The sequence below is a fragment of the Brachyhypopomus gauderio genome, chromosome 16 (genome assembly GCF_052324685.1).
Source record: "Brachyhypopomus gauderio isolate BG-103 chromosome 16, BGAUD_0.2, whole genome shotgun sequence".
Lineage (NCBI taxonomy): Eukaryota > Metazoa > Chordata > Actinopteri > Gymnotiformes > Hypopomidae > Brachyhypopomus > Brachyhypopomus gauderio.
Window position 1 is genome coordinate 17,479,884 of NC_135226.1, and position 22,500 is coordinate 17,502,383.

The 22,500-nt window shown below is 48.2% G+C and overlaps 1 protein-coding gene across 1 annotated transcript in view; it reads left to right on the plus strand.

The window, feature by feature from the left end:
* dync2h1 (dynein cytoplasmic 2 heavy chain 1) overlaps positions 1-22,500 on the plus strand; it is a 93,964-nt gene that overhangs the window by 50,959 nt on the left and 20,505 nt on the right. Inside the window, 12 exon segments of the mRNA XM_076976154.1 lie at positions 1,240-1,338; positions 2,421-2,544; positions 7,370-7,533; positions 8,292-8,411; positions 8,658-8,792; positions 10,026-10,169; positions 10,554-10,643; positions 11,710-11,775; positions 11,868-11,918; positions 12,014-12,091; positions 12,202-12,333; positions 14,436-14,508. Coding sequence (XP_076832269.1) covers positions 1,240-1,338; positions 2,421-2,544; positions 7,370-7,533; positions 8,292-8,411; positions 8,658-8,792; positions 10,026-10,169; positions 10,554-10,643; positions 11,710-11,775; positions 11,868-11,918; positions 12,014-12,091; positions 12,202-12,333; positions 14,436-14,508 — 1,276 coding nt within the window.

A 22,500-nucleotide genomic window follows, 5' to 3' on the forward strand; every position in this document is an offset into this window, starting at 1 on the left:
ATTACAAACAGCGACTCCGTGACTGTGTGGAAAAGGCACAGGAGTGTGAGCTGAAAGCGAAGACCAACTCAGCCATGTGCTGCTAACTCTCTTCATACTAAGCCAGGAGCAGGAAGTTTTGTTTTGTTCAGGCCTGAGCGGCCGTGTCATGGTCTCCCCTGAGATGAATAATGTATGGGACGGTTGCAACCATGCTAGAAGCAAGGGCAGAGGATGTCATGTGACCTGGTCACATGGTGGGTTACTCACATAATGGGAGATCCACGCAGTCGTGCATAGAATAACCCCGACTGCTGTGAGATGATCCAGGTGGAATCCAGAGGGGATTTGTCTGTCCATACACTGTGCAGATACCCCTGTGACCATGAAACCGTCACACCAAAACAACCCAACCTGAAACTGAAGTAGTTTTTTTTTTCCTTTACTAACTCTTTAGTTTAAGGTCTCAGGGAAGAGCTAAGATCAAATGTATCACACTTGAGTGCTTGTGTACATCATGCCAGTGTTATTATAGCCGTTCTTGTTGATATAAGCATTCATAAATGCAGAGACCTTAAACTGGTCTATTTTTTATGGGATTAAACAGTAAACAGGTTCTATTACATAAGTGGCATAAGCTTTATGTGTTCCCATGGTAAAACTACTGCAACTGCATGGAGAGCCATTGCAGAGACTGGATGAAAAGAATGGAGAGAGAGAGAGAGAGAGAGAGAGAGAGAGAGAGAGAGAGAGAGAGAGTGTGTGTGTGTGTGTGTGTGTGTGTGTGAGAGAGAGAGAGTGAAAGGGAGAGATTTGACAGGGGGTGTAGAGAGGAGATTAGTAGATAGAGAGTGTAGAAAGTGACAGGTACTGCCATTATAATAATGGATGAAATTAATCATTACAGTTGTAGGTCAAGGGCTTTCAGTCAGTTAAGGACTTTTCAGACACGTTAGCAGAGTTCAGATGTGTTCAGCTCTGTCTGTCTATCTAGCAACCTTGGCTTTGTGGAAGGCGCTATATAAAATAAACGTATTATTATTATCTAGAAGATCTAGAACCTTCCACACTTTCATTACTTCTCATCTGCCAGTGCACTTTTTGCCCATTCAAAGCTTATGTATTACTGCAAAAAATATTCTCTCAAAAAGTGTGTGTGTGTGTGTGTGTGTGTGTGTGTGTGTGTGTGTGTGTGTGTGTGTGTGTGTGTGTGTGTGTGTGTGTGTGTGTGTGTGTGTGTGTGTGTCTCCCTATGTGCAGAGTGTGCCATGCCCATTTCTGATAGACCCTTCCTCCCGTGCAACTGAGTGGTTACGCACTCACCTAAAGGAGCATCGGCTGGAAGTGATTAACCAACAGGTGCACATGCAGACACGCCCACCTGAGACTCTGCACCACTGTGCCGTCTCCCCCTCACCTGACCTGCCGTCTCCCCCTCACCTGACCTGCCATCTCCCCCTCACCTGACCTGCCATCTCCCCCTCACCTGACCTGCCGTCTCCCCCTCACCTGACCTCTACTCCTCCCCCTCACCTGACCTGCTGTCTCCCCCTCACCTGACCTCTACTCCTCCCCCTCACCTGACCTGCCGTCTCCCCCTCACCTGACCTCTACTCCACGCCCTCACCTGACCTGCCGTCTCCCCCTCACCTGACCTCTACTCCTCCCCCTCACCTGACCTGCTGTCTCCCCCTCACCTGACCTCTACTCCTCCCCCTCACCTGACCTGCCGTCTCCCCCTCACCTGACCTCTACTCCTCCCCCTCACCTGACCTGCCGCCTCCCGCTCACCTGACCTGCCATCTCCCCCTCACCTGACCTCTACTCCACGCCCTCACCTGACCTCTACTCCTCCCCCTCACCTGACCTCTACTCCTCCCCCTCACCTGACCTCTACTCCTCCCCCTCACCTGACCTCTACTCCACGCCCTCACCTGACCTCTACTCCACGCCCTCACCTGACCTCTACTCCTCCCCCTCACCTGACCTCTACTCCTCCCCCTCACCTGACCTCTACTCCTCCCCCTCACCTGACCTCTACTCCTCCCCCTCACCTGACCTCTACTCCTCCCCCTCACCTGACCTCTACTCCACGCCCTCACCTGACCTCTACTCCTCCCCCTCACCTGACCTCTACTCCTCCCCCTCACCTGACCTCTACTCCTCCCCCTCACCTGACCTCTACTCCTCCCCCTCACCTGACCTCTACTCCACGCCCTCACCTGACCTCTACTCCTCCCCCTCACCTGACCTCTACTCCTCCCCCTCACCTGACCTCTACTCCTGACCTCTACTCCTCCCCCTCACCTGACCTCTACTCCACGCCCTCACCTGACCTCTACTCCTCCCCCTCACCTGACCTCTACTCCTCCCCCTCACCTGACCTCTACTCCTCCCCCTCACCTGACCTCTACTCCTCCCCCTCCGCCTCCCTCCTGCAGGACTCTAATTTCATGACGGCTCTAGAGTTGGCGGTGCGGTTCGGGAAAACCCTCATCATTCAGGAGGTGGACAGCGTGGAGCCCGTGCTTTACCCTCTCCTCCGCAGAGACCTGATCGCACAGGGTGAGTTCATCCCTCCATCCATCCACTCCTCCACCCATCCATTAATCCGTCCGCTCATCTTATTCATCTACATGTTAACCCATCCGTACTGCTGCCCTGCCTCACGCGTCGCTCCTGGTGACCCCCATGACGAGCTCTTCCGATGTTCAAACATGGCAGGTCAGCGTTCCTCAGGACTTCCAGCAGGAATTTTATCCGTCGATCAGTCACATGTTCATGTATCCACCCAGAGACACACACACACACACACACACACACACACACACACACACAACACAACACAGAGACTAGCCCGAGGGAGCAGTCAGGGCCAGCCAACATGACACTTGCCTTGCAAACACATTTTTAGGAAATAAAAGTGGTACGTCAGTAATGTGTGACTTAAAAAAGCTTCAGAATTAAGCCTGGTTGTGAAAATTTCAATAATAGTCTTAACTTGTAAATCGAATATTAATGATCTCACACCGAGGATGTAGGATATACTATAAGTGATGTCTGTATTAAGTAATTATTGTTTAAACTTATTCAGAAGACACGTCCGATTGTCCAAAATGTAAGTCTTTTTCTTTGGAAAGTGTATACACTTGAATATTGGTGTGTACACTTCAGATGAACGATCTGCAGTTGAAGTTGTAGTTGTAGCTGTAGAACAATGTCAGGAAAAGCGTTTCCAGGTGGTCCTTCGACGTGTATAATATTAGCGTCCAAAGTCATATTCAAGGCCGGGGCATTACAGGCTAGGCTGTTTCTCAGTGGGCCTCATATGACCGATTTTATGAGACTCCGCTTCCGCAACAAATTCTAAAGAGGCTGTCAGTCAGGGAAGAACAACGATCAGATCAGCCATTCGGTCCAGCAGAGAAGACCATTCATCAAACGTAGATGAGGGTGCAGGTTCAGGAACACAAGGCCACACAGCAATGTCAACTCATTTTTCAAGCCAAACCATATTAGAAACCAGGTTTGCCGGGCAGTAAAGATCATACTGTCACAATTCTCACTGAGATCTTGTTCAGACATGTCAGAACTTCTTTCACAAATGTTTCCAGATGGTCAGACTGCTTAGGAATTCTCATCATCTGCCCCATCATCAACTAATGGGTTGCTCTGGCTTGGGCCCATATGCCAAAGAGCAGCTGGTTAACGATATCAAGCAATTAGATTGCTTTGTCATCCTTGATGAATGTCTAAACACAGTTAATCAGACAGAGCAAATGGATGAGGTTGTCTGGCAGTGCAGTTAGACTCAGGATGAGGTGGCTTGGAGTTACATGGATTCTCGGCCACGGGCATGTGGTGAAGTTTGTGGGAAAGTTTAAGAATGGATCCACCAGACCCAAAGAACCTTCTAGAAATATTCATGGCTGTCCAGGTTATTGGATGAGGACAGGAGGAGACAAGACTCAAATGTAAGAGATTTGCTGAATCGCTCTTCGTACAGTACTCAGGAAATTTCTGCGGGGAACCACAGAGACGGATCAGAAGATCTTGGGAGAACCGAGATAATTTCATCTACCGAAGACAAGACGATGTCACAGAAGTCACAAACACCACAACCTTCCATTAAAAGTTCTATGCTCACAGAGGGTGGAGGATGTGGTGATGACGGAGCAAGCAGTCAACATATGGCCGTCTGTACACACATTTATAAACAGCTTGAAGAACATAGCTAAGAGTAAAGTGCCTGCCTCAGCAACATATTTCCTAGTGAAAGAGTTTTCATGTGACCCCCTGGCTGAAGGAATCCAGGAGCTTCAAGGAGCTTCAATCCACTGTGAGGATCTTACTCTCCTACTTCTTCAACGAGGAGATACTTGATGACACCCTGCCGTCTCTTCAGACGGTCAGCCTTTGACGTTCTCAACAAAGCACCACGTGTACCTCCTAAACAGCTTGACCTGGGGTTCACCACCAAGAATGCTATGGGTAAAAAGAAGCTGTATGAAACTCCTCCAAATATTCCTTGACAATTCCAAGAAAGTGCTCGAGAAAAGCCAACTCGGCCGTAAGGTGTATAAGCTCCCTGGATCCACGGGCCATGATGAATGTAGTGGACAGGGCGTTTGAAAGGTTCAGCCAGCTCTCTGTAATTCCCGGTGGTGCACAACGTTGGAAAGTGCGAGAGCGAAGCTCTGTTTGCTCAGATGGTTCTGCCCCACAAACGCTCCTACGCTAAGAATTTCACAACTAAAAACATTACGCCTACAGACTGGACACATTTGTTGGAGGCTGTGGATTCTGCCCAAATGTGTTTTGACACCAGAGATGCAGAGCAGTCAAGAATTAGCAAGGATATCCTGGTGGAAACGAGAGGGCAGGACTTCGCTATCTCGTCACATTGGTTCCCAACACCTGTTTGAAGGGATGCGGTCCAAATGACTCACGCAACATTGTAGGACAGCCAGTACGTACTGTGGCCACTGCCTGAAAGATGAACAAATAAAGTTGAATGAGCTAAACTGGGCCACGCAGGAGCTGTGCAGAAGCGTGTGATGGCAGGCATGGCTGAAAAACAAGCGCTCTTCATGCTGTTGTCCAAATGAAATGCCTATCACAAAAGAACATGGCTGATCTAGACAGAGTGCTGGCAGAGAAAGAGACGTTTTACATGGCTGAACCCCACCATAGATTAGCCTGTTTAGATAAGGTAGTCCTGTGACCAGAGAAAGAGACGTAGTACATGGCTGAACCCCATCATAGATTAGCCTGTTTAGATAAGGTAGTCCTGTGACCAGAGAAGTCAAATTGATGGCAGAACTACAATCAAAGGAAAGTCTTTAAAAATCAAGGCGCTTATTAAAATGGACATGTAGTCAGTGACTACATGAACCGGTCAGCCATACAGCCTCAGTGATGTGTCTTTTCTTTCTGCTACTTAAAACAAGGCAAATTCTTTGTTCAGTGAATGTTACACTTTTATTAAACTCCACTTGTTTTATATGTCTTTGAAAAGGAGGCCAGTGTGTGTGTTCATGAACTGTCTCAGTATAGGAGTGCTGATCTAGAACCTGTTCCTGTCAGTAATATCAAAGTATATGATAAGAGGATATGACCCTAGACCCTAGTTCTGAGGGAATTAAGGGCCTAGTCTCAGTGTTCATATAACTCATCGTCTGGACTCTGCTGTGTTGCAGCGAAAACCTTCTGTCCCATAATTCCCTTCACACACGAGATTGGACACCTGTGTTCTGAGATGGATTCTGTCCCATAATTCCCTTCACATTCAAGCTCAGACACCTGTGTTCTGAGATGGCCTTCTTTCCCATAATCCTCTTCATACATGAGATTGGTCACCTGTGTTCTGAGATGGTTTTCTGTCCCATAATGCTCTTCACACACAAGATCGGACACTTGTGTTCTGGTGAGGACCATCTGTCCCATAATCCTCTTCACACATGAGACACCTGTGTTCTGAGATGGCCTTCTTGCGAGCAACTGTCAAGTCCTGTCAAGTCCTGTCCGTCACCGAAGATGTCCTCAGGAAAGTCCTGCGAAAGCCCTTCAAAGTCCTGCAAAATGAGCGGGAATGTCGTCTGACTTGATTTGGCATGCTGTCCTGTCAGGCCTTCAGATGTGTTTGAAAGTGCCAAGCCATTAAGAGCTTTAAACACCAATATATGGATCTAGAAGTCTGTGCTGAATGCCACAGGCGGGTGGTGTGGTGATACACAGGCGGGTGGTGTGGTGATACACAGGCGGGTGGTGTGGTGATACACAGGCGGGTGATGTGGTGATACACAGGCGGGTGGTGTGGTGATACACAGGCGGGTGGTGTGGTGATACACAGACAGGTGGTGTGGTGATACACAGGCGGGTGGTGTGGTGATACACAGACGGGTGGTGTGGTGATACACAGACAGGTGGTGTGGTGATACACAGGCGGGTGGTGTGGTGATACACAGGCGGGTGGTGTGGTGATACACAGACAGGTGGTGTGGTGATACACAGACGGGTGGTGTGGTGATACACAGACAGGTGGTGTGGTGATACACAGGCGGGTGGTGTGGTGATACACAGGCGGGTGGTGTGGTGATACACAGGCGGGTGATGTGGTGATACACAGGCGGGTGGTGTGGTGATACACAGGCGGGTGGTGTGGTGATACACAGACGGGTGGTGTGGTGATACACAGGCGGGTGGTGTGGTGATACACAGACGGGTGGTGTGGTGATACACAGACAGGTGGTGTGGTGATACACAGGCGGGTGATGTGGTGATACACAGGCGGGTGGTGTGGTGATACACAGACGGGTGGTGTGGTGATACACAGGCGGGTGGTGTGGTGATACACAGACAGGTGGTGTGGTGATACACAGGCGGGTGGTGTGGTGATACACAGGCGGGTGGTGTGGTGATACACAGGCGGGTCTGTCTGCGGTTCTGTTCGGTGTGCTTCCCCATCCTGCTGCATCTGACTAAGCTGATTTTAAGTAATCCCGCGAGCGAAGGATTATAATAATCTAAGAAAGAAGAACACAAAAGCATGATTCATCTTGCAGGGAGAGGGAGAATCGAACTGGCGCCTCTCTCCTTAAGAAACGCTGTCACGGCAACATTACCAACATGAGATTTTAAAGGTCTAGTTGGAGTCAGAACGTGCGGCGTGTTTCATAAATGCTGCCTTGGTCTGCAGAGGCGTCCACAGTGTCTGTCTTGATTTCATTCTTAGTCATATTTATTCACTTAATGATACTATACAAAGAGTTAAGCTGTAGATTTAGATTCTGGGCTCCATCGAGTGTTGCAGATATACAGGCCTGTTGTGTGAGTTTACCCTTCAGCAGGGCTCAGTCTGGCTCACTGGGTTGGTTTTTTTTCCCCCTAGGTCCACGCTACGTGGTGCAGATTGGCGACAAAGTCATAGACTATAATGAGGATTTTCGCCTGTTTCTGGCAACCCGGAACCCCAGTCCTTTTATCCTCCCTGATGCTGCATCCGTGATTACTGAAGTAAACTTTACAACGACAAGAGCAGGACTGCGAGGACAGGTACACACACACACACACACACACACACACACACACACACACACACACACACACACACACACACACACACACACACACACACACACACACACACACACACACACACACACACACACACACATACATACATATATATACACTCATCGGCCACTTTATTAGGTACACCTTTCCAACTGCTTATTAACGCAAATGTCAAATCAGCCAATCACATGGCAGCAACTCAATACATTTAGGCATGTAGACATGACCAAGACGATCTGCTGCAGTTCAAGCCGAAGAAAGTGACTTGAAGTTTAAGTGACTTTGAACGTGGCATGGTTGTTGATGCCAGACGGGCTGGTCTGAGTATTTCAGAAACTGCTGATCTACTGGGATTTTCATGCACAACCATCTCCAGGGTTTAAAGAGAATGGTCTGAAAAAGAGAAAATATCCAGTGAGCGTTAGTTCTGTGGGCGCAAATGCCTTGTTGATGCCAGAGGTCATGAGAAAATGGCCAGACTGGTTCGAGCTGATAGAACGGCAACAGTAACTCAAATAACCAGTCGTTACAACCGAGGCATGCAGAAGAGCATCTATGAACACGTTCTATGCTCAACACGTTAAGCTTTAATTCTGAAGTGCACATTCTTTAATAAGATGTGTGTGTGTGTGTGTGTGTGTGTGTGTGTGTGTGTGTGTGTGTGTGTGTGTGTGTGTGTGTGTGTGTGTGTGTGTGTGTGTGTGTGTGTGTGTGTGTGTGTGTGTGTGTGTGTGTAGCTCCTGGCATTGACTATTCAGCAGGAGAGACCTGAGCTGGAGCGTGAGAAGACCAGACTGCTGCAGCAGGAGGAGGAGAAGAAGATTCAGCTGGCTCTGCTGGAGGAGACCCTGTTGGAGGTCCTGATCTTCCCAGCATTCCCTCCGCTCATTCTCCACCAACACGTCCTTCCGTATTGAAGCCCTGCTGCCAGGAGCCTCCTTTACATGGGCTGGCCGAGATGCCAGAAACCACATGATAAAGGATTTTTAACTTGGAAAGCAAAAACTTTTGTGTGTCTATGAATACCAACTCTGACGGTTGATAAATGCTACTTCTAACTATACTGTGCGTGTGTGTGTGTGTGTGTGTGTGTGTGTGTGTAGGCCCTAGCTACAGCTCAGGGTAACATTTTGGAGAATAAAGAGTTGATCGAGTCTCTGAACCAGACAAAAGCCAGCAGTGCCCTGATCCACGACGCACTCACAGAGTCTCACAGACTACAGACGTCTCTTGATCAGGTTAGTATGTTAATATGATCCTCACACTCCATTTCTCACAGACTGGGTGAGTGTGTGTATCATCATCACCCCATCACAGTGTTTTGGAATGTCTTACGGTCCTAAGAATTCACACCTTTACCTCCTGGTTAATGCGTTCACGCTCACGTACCACGTCACAAGCATGTGCAGTGAGTCGTCAGGCATTAACGATTTTTGTTTGCACTTTATCCAGAGCAGCTTACATATTTATCAGTACAAACAGTACGTGTTCTCCCTGGGAATCGAACCCACGACCTTGACGTTACCAGCATCGTGGCCTACCCACTTTACTATGCTTCAGTCAGTCTACTGCGCACACGATGTGCAAAGATCTGCTTGGTTTGTTAGCGAGCATCTGTATAAGATCTTAAATTTGTGTCGTTTTCTATGAACTTGCTAGAGGTGTTGTGTTTATGTTGTGTTATATGATGGGATGAGAGACATGGATGTGTGCAGCCATACTTGCGTAGACCGTTATGGTTATTTACATGAATGAATGCTAGCAGTTTAGCTACATTACAACCTAATTATCATAAGCCAGGCATTCTTGGTGGCATTCACAGAAACATCTCAGAGATTTTTTTTTATTCAAATGAGCAATGAATCAGCTGTGGCCATGAACGCATTAGACCGGTCCAAACACGTCTGAAAAACAAAACAAAAAAAGACGTAGCCTTAGCAAAATGGCGACCGCTGCGTCATGCGCGGTGACATCACAGTGCACTCTAAACCCGCGCTCTGCGTTGCCAGAAGAAGCCGTAACGGGCAGGGTCACGTGACACGATGCGTGACACGTTTCAGAACTGCTTCATCCCACGTCACCTGCTTTGAAACGCAGGACATTGCCCGAACGTCTAAATCCCGCCTGGTGGGATTCTTGTGAGGACTATTTCCTGTGGCCTACATGAATGCTGTCTTCCGACTGGAGTGCCACGTGACATGTGTGATGAATGCTGTGTGGCGGCTGGCAGGCTGGCAGAACCAGGAGTGTGTTCCTGTTTACACTGCTGTGAAATAGAGGTCCTCTTGGGGGCAGCAATGGTACACCGGTTCCTTTATGACCCATCTCTGTCTCCTTCTCTGCCCTTTTCTGTCTCTCTCTCTCTCTGTTTCCCTCCATCTCTCCTGTCTCCCTGCCTTAATCTCCCCCCTCTCTGTCTCCCTCTCCCTCTTTCTCTTCTCCTCTCTCTCTCTCTCTCTCTCTCTCTACAGGAGAGAGATGCCTACCTGCCACTGGCTGAGAGAGCCAGTAACATGTATTTTGTAATAACTGATCTCTCCCGAATTAATAACATGTACCAGTTCAGCCTGTCTGCCTTCCTGCGAATCTTCCACAGAGCCCTGCAGACCAGACAGGTGGGAACGTGCGCACGCACACACACACACACACACACACACACACACACACACACACACACACACACACACACACACACACACACACACACACACACACAGTGAGGATGTGTGAGTCTAGCAGGGGTGCATACTCTGTGCTGGTGTATTTATTATGAATGTAATGTGTTGAATATGTGTGCACATGGTCTGTAACGTGTGTCATTACGTTGTGTGTATCTAAACCAGTGTGGCCGAGAGCAGTGACTGCAGTGTGTTTGTACTGGTGGACGTGTGTGGTGTATATGTATGGGTAATTGTATTTAATGTGTGTGTGTGTGTGCAGTTGTATGTAGTGTGTGAAATGGTTGTGTGTAAAGTATAAAGAATGTGTGTGGCTTGTAGGAGAGCAAGAACACTGAAGTTAGGATCACCGCCCTGGAGACATCGCTGAAGAATATGGTGTATGAGTATGTCTGCCGCTCCCTATTTAAGGTGACCACACACACACACACACACACACACACACACACGTACACACACACACACACACACACGTACACACACACACACATGCGCACACACACACACACACACGTACACACACACACACACACACGTACACACACACACACACACACACACGTACACACACACACACACACACACACACAAACACACACACACACACACATGCGCACACACACACACACACACACAAACACACAAACACACACACACACACATGCGCACACACACACACATATACACACATATGCACACACACGTACACACACACACACACGCGCGCACACACACGCACAAACACACACACACACACACACGCACGCACACACACACACACACATGCACACTGTCCACCATTTTTAGTTTAGCTCTTTTCACATCAGTGGTGTGTGAGCTTTTAGAGTCTGTGTGTGATCTTACCTTTAGGTAGGGGATAAAGAGAGGAAAAGAGAAGTGTGCGTGCGTGCGTGTGTGTGCGCGCGCGTGTGTGCGTGTATGCGTGTGTGCATGTGTAAAATGAGTCATCAGAACTCAACTGGGAATGCCAGTGGATGTGACACCTGTTGTGTGTGGGAGTGTGTGTGTGTGTGGGTGTGTACATCCTAAAGAATGAAAGAAAGTGTTGAGAGATACAGTGTGAGAGCGCTGTAGAGGTGTGTGTGTGTGTGTGTGTGTGTGTGTGTGTGTGTGTGTGTGTGTGTGTGTGTGTGTGTGTGAGCGTGAGCTGTTGGCTGTAGAGGTGTGTGTGTGTGAGCTGTTGGCTGTAGAGGTGTGTGTGAGATATATGTTGGCTATAGAGGTGTGTGTGTGAGCTGCCACTGTATCTCCTAGAGGACAGAGTGTGTGAAGACAGAGTGTGTGAAGATCAAACACGTCTCTTTCAGTCCCACGCACAAAGACAAATATGACAGGCCGTCCACCTTGATTGCTGTGATGTCCATGCTGTCCTCACAGTCACGGTCTGACCTTGCTGTGGTGGGATTCAGTAACGGCTGTAATGGTCCCCACTGATGGTGGTGGTGTTTCTCTACAGACAGATCAGCTCATGTTCGCGCTGCACTTTGTGAGGGGAATGCACCCTGAACTCTTCCAGGAGAATGTACGTACACACACTCCTCTTAACGCATGGTTTCACCAACACGTTATTCCTGTTGGCTGCTCAGGCACTGTGCTTGTGTGTGTGTGTTTCAGGAGTGGGATATATTCACTGGCTTAATGGTAGGAGACATGGTCAAGAAAGCGGTATGAAACTGTCTTTTCTTATTCTCTTCTTATGATGTCGGCACTTCCTCTTTTAATAGCTGTCTTGCTCACTCTCCTCACCGCTCACTCTACAGGACTCCCAGAAGTCCTTGCAAGAACAGATTCCTTCCTGGATTGATCAGGAGAGACTAACAGCAGTGGCGTTACTCAAGGTATGCAGTGAAACACACACACACACAGACACACACACACACACACTCACACACACACACACACACACACACACACACACACACACACACACACTCTTGTGTTCTTGCAGAACGCCTCTCCGGAGCTGTTCCAGTCCCTCCATCTCAACGACGCCAGCCTCTGGCTCTCCTTCTCACGAAGCTCCGCCTGTGAACAGGAAGTCCCGCCCTCCATCGCAAGGAAGATCTCGCTCTTTCAACAGGTGAGCTGTCACTCAGAAACACAGCAGACCCATGGGCTCCTCCTCCTGACAAGCTGCTTCCAGTAGATCAGTAGATCAGTAGTGCGGTAGATCAGTAGTACGGTAGATCAGTAGTACAGTAGATCAGTAGATCAGTAGTGCGGTAGATCAGTAGTGCGGTAGATCAGTAGTGCGGTAGATCAGTAGTGCGGTAGATCAGTAGTGCGGTAGATCAGTAGTGCGGTAGATCAGTAGTACGGTAGATCAGTAGTACAGTGCGTTGTCATTGTATTTCTCATCAGCATTCTTGTCGCACCCCATATCACCATCGTGCTCAGGGAAGTTAATGATCCAAACCAGCAGACCAAACTTCAAATCAAATCCTGGACGGCTGTGGGATATCCTGACATCTTACGGGGCATTTCCAACAGTGGACTCACTGCCTCCCGTTTGAAAACAAAGTGTGCTGCCTGTCATTGTAGGTGATGCTTAAAGGAATCCCTCCAATATAAATTTGTATTTGGTGTGTGTGTGTGTGTGTGTGTGTGTGTGTGTGTGTGTGTGTGTGTGTGTGTGTGTGTGTGTGTGTGTGTGTGTGTGTGGTATACACATACACCAATGCATTCTAAACCCACTGACAGGTAAAGCGAATAACATTATCCCATTACAGTTCCACTTGTCAAGGGGCAGATATAGTAGTAAGCAGAAAGTGAACAGTGGGTATGTTGTGTGGCAGGAAAACTGGGGCAGCGTGAGGATCTGAGCAACTCTGACATGGGCCAAACTGTGACGGCTACACAAAGGAACATGTCCAGGAACGTGTTCAAAATAGAAGGTCTGGTAGGGTGTTCCTGGTACGGAGTGGGTCGTACCTTCCAGAAGTGATCCAGTGAAGATTCACCAAGTCCAAGCCTTCTTGGCCACAGTATTGTCTAATGTCTGTTGCCTCTTTCGGCCACGCTGTAGAAGTTGTTCACGGGAACATGATGGAGGTCTTGCTCTGTCCTCCAGATCTCGGCCTGATTGAGCATCTGTGGGCCGTGCTGGAAAAACAGCATCATAATTTGTGGGACTTGCAGGCTCTGCTGCAAACGTATTGGTGCCAGATACCGCAGGACACTTTGAGAGGGTGTGTGTGTGTGTGTGTGTGTGTGTGTGTGTGTGTGTGTGTGTGTGGGTGTGTGTGTGTGTGTGTGTGTGTGTGTGTGTGTGTGTGTGTGTGTGTGTGTGTGTGTGTGTGTGTGTGTGTGTGTGTGTGTTGAGTGTGTGTTCATCATCACATGCTTGCCTTAAGCCATCAAGTAATCTCAAACGGAGTCGTGATTTAAAATAGGCCAAAAAATGAGCTTCAAGATTGCTGTTGCTCGCGTTTATACATGCTAATATTAAAAATGTCGGCCTTAAACCTTAAATAATAAAATAATAATAACATAAATGATTAGGTTTCTGCATTCCCCCAAAAGCATACGCTCCCCAGCAGTCTCGTCAAGCCTTGGGAGTTGAGTGTAACACTCCGAGCAACTTGCAGGTGTGTGTGTGTGTGTGTGTGTGTGTGTGTGTGTGTGGAGTGCAGCAGGTGCACCGTCAGCTGCTGGTGCCTGAGAGTGAGTGAGCGAGCTCCTCCGTCAGCTGGGTGGTGTTCCCATCCCCCGGCAGCGGGACGGGTGGGCGTGAGTCTGCCACGAGGCTTTCTGATGGGCTCGTGGAACCATGTGGCACGCAAGCTGTCCCCAGTGGGACGCGTCTTGGCCAGCGCACCCACCGAAGGCTCGCGTTTCAACCTCTTGACAGATTTGTCTACCGAGTGGTTCGTCCTGTATGCAAATCCGTATGCAAATGTGGAGGGAGGAGACATTTAGGTGGAGCGCCTCAAATGGGCGTAGCGGCTCTGCCCTCTGTCTCTCAACTCTGCCCGTGAGATTTTACTCATGGGTAAACGAGCAGTTCTTGCCTAGGACGACAACATCAACACGCACGAATCAGCACTGACTGAATGTTGAGTGATGTCCTGGTCTAGCATTATCTGATCCTGGATCATTTAGAACGGTGCGCTCGCTAAGAAGTGGAGCCCTCGAGCTGATCTTGGATCGGTTACAGCCGCTTTTGTTCCCGTCTCTCTGCAGGTGCTGGTGGTGCAGGCACTCAGGCCGGACAGACTGCAGAGCGCCATGGCAACCTTCGCTTCACACGCCCTTGGTAAGAGAAAAGAGAGGGAGGGAAAATGAGAGGAGTGGGAAAGAGAATAAGGGAGGGGGGAGGAGGGGTGTTTGGGAATAAGAGGGCAGAGCGACTGAGAGAGAGAGATGCTAGTCCTGTAGTTACTGTACTATTCTGCTTCTTAAAGTCACATAATCCTTCTGCATACAGACTGATCCCTCTCACCCTCTATGAACCTGCTGACAGCTTCATGGTGTTAGAATATGTAATTATAGGTTCTGTATGAGCATGTTCTGTGTTCAAGATTTGATTTTGATTTCTGATATATATGTGTGGTTTTTGTTTTACATAGAGAGGTAAAACTACACAGATCGGTTTGAATCAGTAAACTTTCCAAAGATACATGGATGTCCACTGGTGAAAACCCTGGGGTTTAATGACCTCGGTAGGTGTAGTAGAGGAGAGGTGTGGTAGAGGAGAGGTGGAGTAGAGGAGTGGAGTAGTAGAGGAGGGTGGAGTAAAGGAGGGGTGTGGTAGAGGAGGGTGTGGTAAATGAGGGTGTGGTAGAGGAGGGTGTGGTAGAGGAGAGGGTGTGGTAGAGGAGAGGGTGTGGTAGAGGAGGGTGTGGTAGAGGAGAGGGTGTGGTAGAGGAGAGGGTGTGGTAGAGGAGAGGTGTGGTAGAGGAGAGGGTGTGGTAGAGGAGAGGGTGTGGTAGAAGAGGGTGTGGTAGAGGAGAGGTGTGGTAGAGGAGGGTGTGGTAGAGGAGAGGGTGTGGTAGAGGAGAGGTGTGGTAGAGGAGGGTGTGGTAGAGGAGAGGGTGTGGTAGAGGAGAGGTGTGGTAGAGGAGGGTGTGGTAGAGGAGAGGGTGTGGTAGAGGAGAGGGTGTGGTAGAGGAGGGTGTGGTAGAGGAGGGTGTGGTAGAGGAGAGGTGTGGTAGAGGAGGGTGTGGTAGAGGAGGGTGTGGTAGAGGAGAGGGTGTGGTAGAGGAGGGTGTAGTAGAGGAGGGTGTGGTAGAGGAGGGTGTGGTAGAGGAGAGGGTGTGGTAGAGGAGGGTGTGGTAGAGGAGAGGGTGTGGTAGAGGAGGGTGTGGTAGAGGAGAGGGTGTGGTAGAGGAGGGTGTGGTAGAGGAGGGTGTGGTAGAGGAGAGGGTGTGGTAGAGGAGGGTGTAGTAGAGGAGAGGTGGGGTAGAGGAGGGTGTGGTAGAGGAGGGTGTAGTAGAGGAGAGGGTGTGGTAGAGGAGGGTGTGGTAGAGGAGAGGGTGTAGTAGAGGAGGGTGTAGTAGAGGAGGGTGTGGTAGAGGAGAGGGTGTGGTAGAGGAGGGTGTAGTAGAGGAGAGTTGGGGTAGAGGAGGGTGTGGTAGAGGAGGGTGTGGTAGAGGAGAGGTGTGGTAGAGGAGAGGGTGTGGTAGAGGAGGGTGGGGTAGAGGAGGGTGTGGTAGAGGAGAGGGTGTGGTAGAGGAGAGGGTGTGGTAGAGGAGGGTGTGGTAGAGGAGAGTTGGGGTAGAGGAGAGGGTGTGGTAGAGGAGAGGGTGTGGTAGAGGAGGGTGTGGTAGAGGAGAGGGTGTGGTAGAGGAGAGTGTGGTAGAGGAGGGTGTGGTAGAGGAGAGGGTGTGGTAGAGGAGAGGGTGTGGTAGAGGAGAGGTGTGGTAGAGGAGAGGGTGTGGTAGAGGAGAGGGTGTGGTAGAGGAGAGGGTGTGGTAGAGGAGGGTGTGGTAGAGGAGAGGGTGTGGTAGAGGAGGGTGTAGTAGAGGAGGCACTGCTGTGATGTGGAGCCAGTAGACAGGTGAAGAGCAGGAGATGGAGTATCCTTCCCCTGCATTTAACACAGCAGTTGACCTTCTGGGAGTGCTTGACTGTCATACGCCCACGCCTTATCACACACACACACACACACACACACACACACACACACACACACACACACACACACACACACACAGGGTTGCTGCTTTCTCTTTTAATTAGGGGTCTAAAAAAGTAATTAGATTCGCTCTTTTTTTTTTTTTTTTCTTGGTGACCACAAGCAATCCTCAGATCTAACACACGTGTACTCCAGCTCAGCACAAATCCAGCCGAGGAGTATAGATTCCTGTAGGATGTTTGGTCTGGGAATAGAGGACCAATATTTACCAGACAATCGAGTATACTGGTCATATGTTACTACTGGTGTTAATTTCTACTGATGCCAACATTCAGAGGTTGAATAAAGCACCTGAATTTTCTGTTTGTCAGCAGGCAGCTGCCCATATGAGACTGTCCAGAGAGTCTCTCAAGCAAATGTCCATCACGAATCATGCTTGCTAGTTGGCTAATTTACTTGCATAAAATATATATAGGATTCTGAATCCCATTCGGATTCCTGATTCGTTTTTTAGATACAGCTGTGATTTGTTTGAAAACAGTGACAGACCTCCTCAAACCAAGAGGGCAGTTCCCAGCAGGTACTGTGTGAGGAAGACGTGTGGTGTCCGATTGACCGGTGACAGTGAGCTTAAACTGCTTCGTTTGTCTTCCTCTGCATATTGTCCATGTACATTTAAAGAGACCTAAATAATTGAATAGAAGAACACATAGGAGGCAGTACTACTTAAATTCAGATGTATTTTTAATATTCTTCCATAAATACTGTGTCTGACAGGGCCAGGTTTGCTGGTTTCTTAGCAATTTTACCAGTCAAATATTAGCATTTACTGGGTAACATAAACCGTGACTATGAGGATATAATGTGTATACACACACACACACACACACACACACACACACACACAAACACGCACAGACTGCAGGTAATGGTTGGGTTATTTGAAAGAATTATTGACTATTCGGAATATGGATTGTATAATTACTCAGTGGATGAATATTTACTTTGCAAATACACAAATACGTTTAAATCAACTTTCCCGATTATTTCAACATCTATTTTTTTTGGCCGAATTGTAAATCCAAGGAAAGGCAAAGTAGCAGTACCTTAATCAAAGAAATCAAACGTCAAAGGGACTGAATGTGATAGAAATGTGCATCCCGTTTAACAGTGCAACACATCTGGCAGGCAAAACATTACTCTTTTAAACTCCAATACTCTAAAAAAAAAAAAAAAAAAACTACATTCATATTTTTGCGTGAGTCTAGAATCCTGTGCAGATAGTGAAATGCATTCTAAATAAATTACTTCTCGAAGTCTGGTTTCACGATAAATTGAGGTGCGAGTTATTAGAACTGTCACTTTTTCCGAACGAGATGCAAAACCCCATAAATCGTTTGAATCTATTTGAGTGCAATGCACGTTGGGTGTGCACACAGAGACCATATGGCTGTAGATTTGTTTTGCGATTTAGAAAGTATCAAATGTGAGCAGCTGGCAATGCCACACTGTCTAGCAATACACATCGCCATGACAATGATACAATGTTCTAAAAGGTCAAAATGTAAGAAATACTTAATCCATCATGCACAGAAAAGAAAACCTTGTGTCTTGTATGGTAGTGTAGCTAAATACTTTAAGAACACGTTAATGTACAGTCACAGAAATTGGTGGTCATAGAATTCAGTGTAACACCAGAATATTGTTGCTGTACCCACGGATTAGATTCCAGTTATCTCCATACACATGCAGTTCTCTAATGTCTTCAATGCTAGTCCTTAATCCAGGGAAAATGTGTTTCAGAATAGAGAAAATGATACCGTGTTAATTTACAGGGATAGTTTTAAAGTAGCCAGGTTAACTAGCTGATTTGCCAAGATGAGGATTAATCATCCAGAGAGCCTTCTTCTCAGATGCACCACCATAACATGACGTGATCCCATGCCAGGCAAGGTCACAGTTCAAAGGTCACAATTCCACATGTAACAAACACACAGACACATCACCAACAAATTGACAAGTTAATTAATTGAACTACACTCACCAGCCATTTTATTAGGTACACCTCTCCAGATCATTAACGCAAATGTGGAATCAGCCAATCACACGGCAGCAAGTCAATGCATTTAGGCATGTAGACATGACCAAGACAATCTGCTGCAGTTCAAACCGAGCATCAAAATGGGGAAGAAAGGAGATTTAAGTGACTTTGAAGGTGGTGCCAGACGGGCTGGTCTGAGTATTTCAGAAACTGCTGATCGACTGGGATTTTCACACACAACCATCTCCAGGGTTTACAGAGAATGGAGTTGGGATTGGTTGTTGAGTCGTTACAACCAAGGCATGCAGAAGAGCATCTCTGAATGCGCAACACGTCGAACCTTGAGGCAGATGGGCTACAGCAGCAGAAGACCACACGGAGGGCCACTACTCTCAGCTAAGAACAGGAAACTGAGGCTACATTTCACACAGGCTCACCAAAATTGGACAATGGAAGATTGGAAAAACGTTGCCTGGTCTGATGAGTCTCGATTTCTGCTGCAACATTCGGATGGTAGGGTCAGAATTTGGTGTCAACAACATAAAAGCATGGATCCATGCTGTCTTGTATCAATGGTTCAGGCTGGTGGTGGTGGTGGTGCAATGGTGTGGGGGATATTTTCCTGACACACTTTGGGCCCATTAGTACCAATTGAGCATCGTGTCAACACCACCTGAGTATTGTTGCTGACCATGTCCATCCCTTTATGACCACAGTGTACCCATCTTATGATTGCTACTTCCTATAGGATAACGTACCATATCATAAAGAGCGAATCATCTCAGACTGGTTTCTTGAACATGATAATGAGTTCACTGTACTCGAATGGCCTCCACAGTCACCAGATCTCAATCCAATAGAACACCTTTGGGATGTGGTGGACCGAAAGATTCACATCATGGATGTGCAGCCGACAAATCTGTAACAACTGCGAGATGCTATCACGTCAATATGGACCAGACTCTCTGAGGAATGTTTCCTGTACCTTGTTGAATCTATGCCATGAAGAATTAATTCAGTTCTGAAGGCAAAAGGGGGTCCAACTCTGCACTAGCAAGGTGTACCTAATAAAGTGCCCAGTGAGTTTGTTAGCTAATAATAACTAATTGTATTATTTGCTTTCAGTCAGCTGTGTTGATTATGTTTCAACCCTAACACACATACATACACACACACAATTTCGGTCCTTACAATTTCTTGCATGTGTTCTCAATCTCCGTTTCTCTTTCATGTCGTCTGGAAACCGCGGTAACCCTGCATGAATGTGTAATGGTAGTGTAATTTGTAGGCAAATTGAGTGATTGTGTGAATGGATGTGCTTGTGTGTGTGTGTGTGTGTGTGTGTGTGTGTGTGTGTGTAACCAAGGTTCATCCAAACATGCAGGAGTCCAGCGTCATAGGCGTGAAGGCCACCTGGGGTGAACGGCACTGTAATCAACTGCCCTTACTGTTCAGTGCACTCGCCCATTCTCACTCGGAGGAAGGAATTACACAGCGAACTCCGTGGACCTAATCACAGGCTAATTGATAGTTTGCCCTTGGACTAAATGTTTCGCATACTAAACCAATGTGTTCATAAACAAGCCATTTTATTTGCTAATGAGGCAATTAATTTAATGCAGGTACAGAATGTGGTGCAGGTTCCCCTAATGGCAGCAGATCTGGTGCATTATCAGCTGTGTGTGTGTGTGTGTGTGTGTGTGTGTGTGTGTGTGTGTGTGTGTGTGTGTGTGTGTGTACATTTGTACATTGAGCAGTGCATTAGATTGAGGGAAGGCAGCTCATAATCACTCCTTCTGACAGGATGTGATTTAATCCCTCACCCCCCAGAGCACCCCTCTGTCCCCCAGAGCACCCCTCTGTCCCCCAGAGCACCCCTCTGCCCCTCAGTGCCCCCCCCTCGCCCTCCTCTACTCCCCAGAGATACCACCCCTCCACCTGCTCTGCTCTAGCTCTCCTTTTTCACATCTTTTGGCTCTGTCTCGTTTCTCATTTGATTTGGGGCAGTAGTAGGTGCCCATCTTAGCCCAGGAGAGAGATGAGTGGTGTTGAGCTGGACAGAGAGATTTCATTGGTCACACGATTAAGGGCTAATGACTGGTCCCTCAGCCAGACCCTGAGCTGATATTGTTATGGAGGTGCGTGTCAGAGCGATTGCTAATGTCGTCTGATTCATTGGCTGTGATGCCTGGGCAAACGGAATAAATCACATCTCCAGTAGACGAGCGTGTGTGAGGGGACCCGTGAGACAGTATTGTGGAACCTACACCACGTAAATCCACAATCCGTCCATTGTCATATTCCTCCACCTGGTCCGGCGTGATTTAGTGGCGCTTTAGGGTGTAGGGCGGATTGTGGAAATGTCAACACCGCAGTCGCAAGCATCCATCGCATATTTTGGCTCTTTGTCGTCGGTTTAGTACAGCTGTGTGGTAGTTGGACTTGACAGGGTGTTTAGTTAAGTTGGGATAAAATAGTTTAAACTAGTATGGGTTTAAACTTAAAAAATGATTTAGTATGGGTTTAAACTTTTTAAATAGTTTACTATGGGTTTGGGGTTATGTGAGGTGCATTTGACTAGTGAGGATGTTTAGGGTTGAAGTGTTTTTTGCACATGTGACTCTTGGGGATTATATTAGTACCGAATATGAGAGAGTGTGTGTTTGTGTGCGTGTGTGTGTGTGTGTGTGTGTGTGTGTGTTCGTTCATGTTCAGAATTGGGGTAGCTTATGGGGGGCAGAAGGATGAAACCCCTTATGGATTTTCCGAGTGTCTGTCGTCTCGCTTCTGTGGAGATAATGAGAACAGTGGGCTTTTTTTGCAAAAGCTGTCCAACATCGCACGCACACATATATACACTCCTCCCCCCCTCTCTCTCCATCTCTCTCTTTCTCATACACGCGCACGTACACCCAAGCATGCTTCATGGTTTCGACTAAAATATGTCAAGACTTACTAGTAGACATTTACTCTGCAGAACTACCCTCTGTTTATGTGCACACGCACGCACGCGCACACACAAACACACGCACGCGCGCTCGCGCGCAGGGCTCGCGCTGTGTCTCTGTCGCCTCGAGCTATCAAACTCCCACACCTTGTCTATCCTCAGCTGAAGAGATGTCCTCTACCAGCTTCCAAACGCCTTACGGTGTCAATTAACCTTCGCGCAGCGCTCAGAGGTCCCCCCCCCTCCCCATCAGCTCCCCTTCTTCTCGGCTATTGTATCGAACTTTTAACGTTGTAAGGCTATAACGTGTATTAATCACCGCAGGCATCTGTCTGACACTAACGGGGACAGCGCCGACGCGTATTAATCACTAGCGCCAGCTCCGCGCCACTCGGCCACACAATGCTAATGACTCCCCTCCTAATCCTCTTACGAGCATCTCTAATCTGACACGCGCACCAGCCGCGGACCGCCGCGTGCCGCGCGCGCGCGCTCTCGCAGAGTCCAAACGTGCGCGCGCGGGCGCGTAAACTTGACACGGGCCGCTGGCGGCGCGCGCGGCGCGTTTCGGTGTTCTAACTGTTGTAAATCCGCCTAACCGGATCGTCTGGCGTTAGCGGCTTTATTAGCGCGTCGCCTGCCTGCCGCGGCTGCGCCGGGACCGATAGCGCACCGGTGCGTTTCCGCCAGTATCTGAGCCAAGCGCGCCCGCGTCCCCCTGTTTCTCACGGGGAACTCGTCATCCGTGTCTCACGGAAACAAGATGGAGTCACTGGAGTAGTTTGTCTGTTTTCTTGCGTTGAGATTTTGTTTCCATGCAGCCTGATATGTGTGCACGTAAAACAACAACTCAAGTGAAAGTCGGTGGTAGGATGTGGGTTTATTGTGGACCGTGATGTCATGAGAAAGATAAATAGTGTTAGAGACTTCTGAACACTACATGAGCCTGAGGAGCATTACTGAACTTTCACACACACACACACACACACAAACACACACAAACAAACATAAGGGTATTGCCTCACCCTAAGGCAAAATAGTAGGATAACATCTCCCCATTTAATCACTGCCCCGAATAATTAAAGCCAACAATAAGTCTGTGTGTGTGTGTGTGTGTGTGTGTGTGTGTGTGTGTGTGTGTGTGTGTGTGTGTGTGTGTGTGTGTGTGTGTGTGTGTGTGTGT